General features: G+C 41.8%; 1 protein-coding gene across 1 annotated transcript in view; it reads left to right on the plus strand.

Moving 5' to 3' along the window:
* HEXB (hexosaminidase B (beta polypeptide)) overlaps positions 1 to 8,289 on the plus strand; it is a 52,450-nt gene that overhangs the window by 25,144 nt on the left and 19,017 nt on the right. Inside the window, exons 2-4 of the mRNA XM_005858150.2 lie at positions 304 to 417; positions 2,940 to 3,085; positions 6,910 to 6,975. Coding sequence (XP_005858212.1) covers positions 304 to 417; positions 2,940 to 3,085; positions 6,910 to 6,975 — 326 coding nt within the window. The remainder of the gene's footprint in view (positions 1 to 303; positions 418 to 2,939; positions 3,086 to 6,909; positions 6,976 to 8,289) is intronic.

An 8,289-nucleotide genomic window follows, 5' to 3' on the forward strand; every position in this document is an offset into this window, starting at 1 on the left:
TTTCTCTGTTTCCAGTGGGTATTGTAGCCTAATTGTACCTGCAGGACACCAAACAGTTGGTGGAAAAACGCAAAACTAGCTTAAGAACACCTGCTGGCCCCAGATGCTGATAGCAGAGAGGCCTCATTCTCTCCTTCGGTTACGTACAACTAAATGCATATTGTTACCTTCATTTGAGACGCATACCCTAATGAGCCTTTATGGTCAGAGTGGCTCGAGACCAGGTGAAGAAGTAAAAACGAGGTGGTTGGTTGCCTTGGGGTATTGAGAAGGGAAGAGAACCTGAAGGTCATCTAAAGGAAGATCACGGCTGGGCACACATCCTCATACTGGCTTTGGGACTTGGTTTTTAAGGTTGGAGTTTCCTCTGGGCCATCCCACTAGTCAAACAAGAACTTGGCGATATGCTGAAGTGAGGTGAGCATGCAAGAAAGCATGGGTGACAAGTCAGCAATGGTGAGGTAACCCGGACTTGAATCAGCTGTGCGATGGTGTAAAAACAAGGCTTGGCATTCGGAGGCAGGGCAGGAGTTTGCCTCACTCATCCGTGCCCTGGGTGTGAAGCAGCTGTTAATTATACCCTGCCTTGTTAGGAAGCCACTTGTAAAACAGCCCTTATGGCTAAGACTTGCAAGCATTCAGGTGAGCGTTCTAGGAACTCAGGAAGGGCAGTGTCTGTTTCAGAGGAAAAGCATGATGGGTTGGAAAGATTTAGAGGAGGCGATCCAGAGCTTCCAGCCGCCGGGAACACACACAGCCTGGCCCCAGATTGTTCAGAATCCCGTGGCTCCTGTCTCTGCAGCCCGACTTCTGTAACAGACTCTGTTTTGGAGCAGTCTGCCGGCAGAGAGCTTGGTGCTTGCTCAGCTTCTGGAACCAGGTCCATCAAATGCTAGTTGTTTTTTAAAGATTTTTTTTTTTATTGATTTCAGAGAGGAAGGGAGAGGGAGAGAGAGAGATAGAAACATCAATGATGAGAGAGAATCATTGATTGGCTGCCTCCTGCATGCTCCCCACTGGGGATCGAGCCCACAACCCCGGCATGTGCCCTGATTGTGAATTGAACCCTGACCAGGAATCGAACCCTTACTTCCTGCTTCATAGGTTGATGCAAAACCATTGAGCACCACCGGCCAGGCCTAGTCATTTTTTAAATGAACAAATAGCTTCACTCTCAGTTCCTAAAAGGCTGGATTAACCCACATTCAGGCACACCTCAGAGATACTGCGGGTTCAGTTCCAGCCACAGAAATAAAGCAAGCCTTGCAATAAAATGAGTTGTAATCTGTATGCCTTCAATTTGTAAAAAACAAACAAACAAACAAAAAACTGTGAAGCACAAAAATGAGGCACGCCTATACCTTGGATACCACGGCTTCTGAGCCCTCTGAGTTTGCTGCTAGAGTCTTAATACCCAGGGCCAGTATTTTCCTTATTTGGGACAAGCGAGCACCTAATTTGGTAAAATATACATAAGATTACCATTTTAACCATTTTTAAGTATAGATCAGTGATCTGTTTCCTTTTGAATCTGTCCAAGCCTTTCTATGAAAAGGGCCCTCAGCACCTTCTCCATTCCCTTCTCACTGGTTACCTTCCATACACTTCCAAATTCATCGGAACTTTCCTGCCTCTCCTCACTTTTGAAAAACACAAGACGTTCTTACACGTAGGTAACATACACTTCTGGCTTATCAACACCTATTCAATATTTAGCCCTGGCCAGTGTGGCTCAGTTGGTTGGGTGTCATCCCGTTCACCAAAAGGTTGCTGGTTCGATCCCTGGTCAGGGCACATGCCCCAGGTTTCATGCTCAATCCCCAGTCTGCGCTGTGCAGGAGGCAGCCCATGGATGATTCTCTCTCATCATTGCTGTTTCTATCTATTCCCTTCATCTCTCTGAAATCAACAGAAGCATTTTTTAAAAAGCGAGATGCTCTTAAAAAAAAAAGCCACAACAAATACTTAAACAATCTAATCTTTTATCATATTTAAGTGTTTATTTAATATCCTCTTTCTCTGATACTTAGTAATAGCATATGTTACATTTTCAAGGCCCTAATGAGAATTCTGTGGTCTGGCGATGTTTCTTGGAGGTTTATGTATTTGCATACTTTTGTTGGACGATAACAGGACCCTGACTCAGTCTGGCTTAGCAATAAGAAAGCCTGTGATCTCACACATCAGGAAGTCCAAAGGCAGGGAGGATTTCAGGCACAGCTAACTGGCCCACCAGGATCCTTAAGAAATCAGTATTCTTTCCACCTCTGCTCTGCCGTCTTTAGTGTGGGTGCAACTGGTCCAGGTATCACATACAGAGAAAGTTTTCTTCTTGTGGCTCACATAGGAGAGGAAACTTCCTACTATACCTCCTCCCCACCCCATTACTGGTCAGAACTGGCTTGTACATGCCAGAGTTTGGATTACCATCACTGGTTTGATTATTGGCTCTAATTGGGGACTTCACATGAGTCACCTGGGAGTGTGGGGAACTCTGCAAATTCCCATGCCTGGATCCTACTCTCCCAAGACCCTGATTCTGAAGGTCTGGACATCAGTATTTTCAAAAAGCTTCCTCGGTGATTCCAATGTGCAGTTTGGGGTGAGGGCCTCTAGTTCAGGGGTGGGGAACATCTGGCCCGCTGGCCATCTAAGGCCCCTGAAGCCGTTTGGTCTGGCCCTGCCAAGGCATTATAGGTGAGTTAATTAAATGTTTGTCCAAATATAGCAGGCTAATTTTTAAGTTGGTAATTTTGTGTGGCCTGAGAGTGGTGTTATAAATATCCAAATGGCCCTTGGCAGAAAAAAGTTTCCCCACCCCTGCTGTACTTGGACTAATGAGTAGCGTGGATTTGAGGGGTCAATGACAATGTCTGCTACCACATATGTATTTAAAGCTTCAGTGGTTTACAGTTGGTTTGAATTTATTTCTCACACAGATATCATAACTATGTTTTTGGAGACCGCCTGTTGTATCACCTCCCTGCTAAATTTCACGTTAAAGCGGACATACAGCAACTTCTCGTCTCAGTTGTCCGTGACTCAGAATGTGAAATGTATCCCAGTATTTCTTCAGATGAGTCCTGTGAGTACCTATGTAATGTGAATTTAAAGCTGTTACAGATTTAAGTGCCAAAAGCAGTCTTCATGCCATAACTATTGTGAGTTATTGGTTAGTGCACTTATAATTCCTATTTTTAAAATTACCATTAAAATCTGATGATAAAAGTGCTGTAAATGGAGGAAATAAATCCCGCACAACTCCAGCACTCAGTTACCACTGTTATTTCAAATTTTGTAAAAAAGCAGTTAGTGTAAACATTTTACAAATACATAAACATGCTAGTGATATGAAAATGGATTTTGTACGTGTGATTTTTGTATTTTGCTTTTTTTATATAACAATACATTATAAACATGTATTTTACTAAATTTTTTTTCTATTTATGAGACATCATTTTTAATGGCTAAGTAATGTCCTGTCACTGGATGTGCCATAACTAACTTGGTTAATCCCTTATTTTTGGACATCTAATTTCTTAACTTTTATTTTGAAGACAGATCTATGCTTATATTCATGATCTCTATTTATAATATAATCTGACACAAAGATAATGCAGAACTCTGGGAGAGGGGAGGTATTTCCTTTGCTCAATAATATAATCAACATGTAGCTACATGATTTTTTAAAAATTATGTTGTTAATCCTCACCCGAGGATATTTTTCCATTGATTTTTTAGAGAGAATGGAAGGGAGGGCAGTATAGAGAGAGAGAGAAAAAAATCAATGTGAGAGAGACATATTGATTGGTTGCCTCCCGCAGGAGCCCCAACCAGGGCCCGAGGTCAAGCCTCAACTGAGGTACGTGCCCTGGACCAGAATCAGAACCTGAGACCCTTTAGTCCGAGGGCTGACACTATCCACTGAACCAAACCGGCTAGAGCTAGCTACGTTATTTTTTTGTTGCCTAAAATATTCTCTATGGCTTTTCCCTAATTGTTTTAGAAGCAATTGTGCAGGCCTTTCCCATAGAGTGTACTGAATCGGAATAGTGTGGAATTATATCAAGGAATCAAAGAGGAGCAATATGAGGACGTGGGTGACACAGATTAGTGCAGAGAGAGCAGACTGGTGAACTGGGTATAAAAATAGAAAGGATACTGTATATGAGAAAAGAGTGACTCCTCTGTCCTTAGACTGCCCCATCCTCGTGGTATAGATGAGATTTCTTAATACATTTCTCTTCAATGCTGCAGCCGTTCTTGGAAGAGAAACAGGGTAATTTGCCAACATTAGCCATGTGATTTCATTTGACAGTCAGCACTCAGACACAATATATGAATTAGATTTTGCAATCTGAAGAAGATAGAAATGGTCATTAAATTATCAAGGAATCTTTGCTGACTGTTAGTAATACAAGGACATACATTCCAGAAAATAGAGACTGGAGAGTTACAGCTTATCTTCCATTCAGTTTTGCAAACCCTTTTGATTCTGAAAAGGGAGTTTCTTGAGACAAGCTGGTTATGAAATTTCCTCATGGAAGGATAAACTAGTTTTAAGTTTAAACAAGTTGATGATGATGATAAAAGTAACACCCACAAACGGAAATAAGTTATCAGCTGTTGTTCCAGTGTGAGGAAATGTCAAAGGAAGTGACAGGTGTTACGGCATTCTCTCCTAGTAAACACTGCACACCCTCAGAAACAGAAGTGGACTAGTTTCTACTGTAGAGAAATAGTTACATATATCAAGGGTGTTTGATACAATTTACTTGTGTGTTTATGTGTCAGTAGGAACACACATAGAGCAATCCTGTATTTTCATGTTATAGGTATTAAAATGCCTATGAAAAGCCTGATGTTTCTTCTGAGGACAATAGAGGGAGTTGAGTGGGCATCTCAAAGGAGACCTATAACATTTCAGAGTTTTTAAAGGAGAATATATTGAAGTTCGTTGTATGTACGCCCTTTAAAACAAAAGTGCAAAAGTACAGGAAAGGGCCCTGGCTGGTGTGGCTCTTTTGGTTGAGTGTCTTCCTGTGCACCAAAAGGTTACTGGTTTGATTCCGGTTAGAGCACATGGCCAGGTTTCAGATTCGGTCCCTAGTCGGGGTGTGTGGGGGAGGCAACTGATCAAAGTTTCTCCCTCTATCTCCCAAAAAAATCAATAAATACATATATTTTTTAAAAGTACAGGAAGGGATAACTGAAGAGTCAAAGATGCCCCTCCCATTTCAAATCAGGGAGGTAATCATTGTTAAAACTAAAAATTTGGTTTTGAAATAAATATTGAAATTCTGTAGCTTATGTGTTCATTTAGAAAACAGTTTCTCCTTCTGCTTTATAATTGTGGTTTTTGCATTGAGTTGAATCAAAATCCTTTTTAATATCAGCCAGTCCTCAGTTTATTGGAAAATAATTGGCATCAAGTACATGCAACATGATAATGTTTTTAGATGACTGTGCTATTTCTGGGAGATTTCAAACTATACATAACATGGCAAAACATGTTTGTTTTTTAACACAGTGACCAATGGAACTGTGAGCTCTAGGTCAAGATTTGATATAGCTGGAGAGAAATCAAGATTAGATTGTAGTCATAATAGTGGTACTGTCCTTAGCTTGGACTTTAGCTCATCACTTGGTCTTCTGATAGAAAAGGCTACCTTGTCAGAAGACTGTCACCTGAAAGGGTCACATGATTATTGGCTGTTGATAAGCCTCTTTCGGTACCTGCAGCCAACTATCTCGTCTTTGGATGGTGGTGGTGGAGGAAGCGGAGGGTGAGGATGTAGCCCAGATACAATATTGAATCATTAACCTGCAGCCCTGGAGTTCTTTACTGTTTGCATCAGTCACCCTTTAGTTTTCTGTGCTGTCTGGTGCTTTACTTTACCTGTGGGGGCTCCACCCCAAACTGTAAAAACTATGATGACCATTGGGGCCACCTTTGGCAGAGTATGATTTCAAGGACTGAAAGATTTAGGCCCCCCTCCCCCGCCCCCAGGCCTAGTAGCAGCCAATTGGAGCCCCTAGATGAGTGTGAGCTTTTCATTGTGTGGGACAAAGCTGAATTGAGCTAACCATTAGTTAGGAAGTGAGTCTTTTTTTTTTTTAATATATTTTATTGATTTTTTACAGAGAGGAAGAGAGAGGGATAGAGAGTTAGAAACATCGATGAGAGAGAAACATCGATCAGCTGCCTCCTGCACACCCCCTGCTGGGGATGTGCTCGCAACCCAGGTACATGCCCTTGACTGGAATCGAACCCAGGACCCTTCAGTCCGCAGGCCGACGCTCTATCCACTGAGCCAAACCGGTCAGGGCGGAAGTGAGTCTTAAGGCAGATTTAGGGTGTTATTTGGGAAAGGTCAGTGCAGGGCAAGCAGAGAAGCACAGAAGGAGAAGGAAAAGAGTAGATAAGTCTGGTCTTGTGGGGAGTGGAAGATTTGAGTGATACCAGAGGCTGCACAAAGGAATTATGGGTATTGAGGAATGTTTGCACTTTTGACAAAGTCTCAGCTTAACCATAAACCCTACTCGGTTGATGGGCAGTTGGAGGTAATAACTCTCCTGGAGGGAAAAATGCGGAATCATGGACATAACACCCAAGATCCCGACTTGAACAACTCAGCTGGCGAAGGGGGTGCTGTGACTCGGAGCTGAAGAGCAGAGGAGACAGGCTGGTGGAGTGTGTGGAGCAGGACCGAGGGAAGAGTTCAGTTTGGGGCATGTGGCGTCAAAGGAATCTAGGAGACATCTAAGTGACAGTGTATGGGAGGCAGCTGGAGAAACAGGTCTGGAGCTCAGGAGAAAAGATTGGTTAGAAATACCAGTTACTTGTTTAGAAAGTTTATTGTGTGTCCTTGAGGGATTAATAAACTTGTTTTTTAATTCCCAATACAGATTCTTTAGTTGTCAAAGAACCAGTGGCTTTGCTCAAGGCCAACAGAGTCTGGGGAGTATTACGAGGTAAGATCTATGTAGTTTCATTGTTACTTTCCAGTAAAGAAAGATTTTCAGTTGGTGCTTTGGGAAAGTAAGCACAGCAAAACTTTGCTTCCTTAGACACTTGACAGAATGGCTTGTTGAATATTTCCAAAGTGATTTCAATTTGACCTTTTAAAAAAGCTTGAGGAGTATTACATGCAGTGCTGTAATTCATTGACGCTATCAGAGCTGGAATGTTCCAGGGTTATACATGGCCCCAACCTGATCTGATTAGGGGACTTTGTTTCACTGTCACTTCTTGCTGCCTTTCCCCTCTGATTTTATTTATTTTTGGTTGTTTACTAAAATAAAAGTTCTCCTATATTTATTACTGAACCAACCTACTAGTACAGTAGCATACAAAGAGAAAACCATATTCCCAATAAAAATATGTCCAACTGTCCATATAGTGGTGAAGTTTTCAGCTTGATATGGTAAGATGCTAAAGATTCTGACACAGCATGAATACATGTGCCATCTCACCTGGGAGTCCTTATAGCTCAGCCAGGTTCTTCTCCAGTGTCTTCTCTTGGGAGTCATATCTGATCTCATTACCAATTTTTATCTGAATGCCCTGAGGAATGGGACAGTGCTGCTTCTCTCTCTTGGCCAGGAATCACTTGATTCTGAGGGTCTTGTGAGAAAACATGGTAAGGAAGAGTCACTAGCACATACCATGAGCCACACAGGCTGGGCCCAAATAGTAAGTTTTAAAAAGGATCATTTTCTTTTTTTTTCTTAAATATATTTTATTGATTTTTTACAGAGAGGAAGGGAGAGCGTTAGAAATATCGATGAGAGAGAAACATCAATTAGCTGCCTCCTGCACATCTCCTACTGCGGATGTGCCCGCAACCCAAGTACATGCCCTTGACCTGAATCGAACCCGGGACCTTTCAGTCCGCAGGCCGACGCTCTATCCACTGAGCCAAACCAGTTTCGGCAAGGATCATTTTCTTTAACGTGAGCTAACCAACCAAAGTTACAGTACTTAAAAATAAAGGCAGCTTTGGGTTTGACTCAGGTTGAGCATTATCTCAAATACAATAATCACATATAAATAATCAAATAATCATCATGTTTTATAGTCTTAATAAAAATGGCATGATCATCTTATTTCAAAATAGAACATAAATATATCAATACTTACTTACTATAAATGTAACTGCAATCATTACCATCTAGACCAGCGGTTCTCAACCTGTGGGTCATGACCCTTTCACAGGGGTCGCCTAAGACCACCGGAAAACACATATATAATTACATATTGTTTTTGTGATTAATCACTATGCTTTA

The sequence above is a fragment of the Myotis brandtii genome, unplaced genomic scaffold, assembly GCF_000412655.1.
Source record: "Myotis brandtii unplaced genomic scaffold, ASM41265v1 scaffold115, whole genome shotgun sequence".
Taxonomy (NCBI): Eukaryota; Metazoa; Chordata; class Mammalia; order Chiroptera; family Vespertilionidae; genus Myotis; species Myotis brandtii.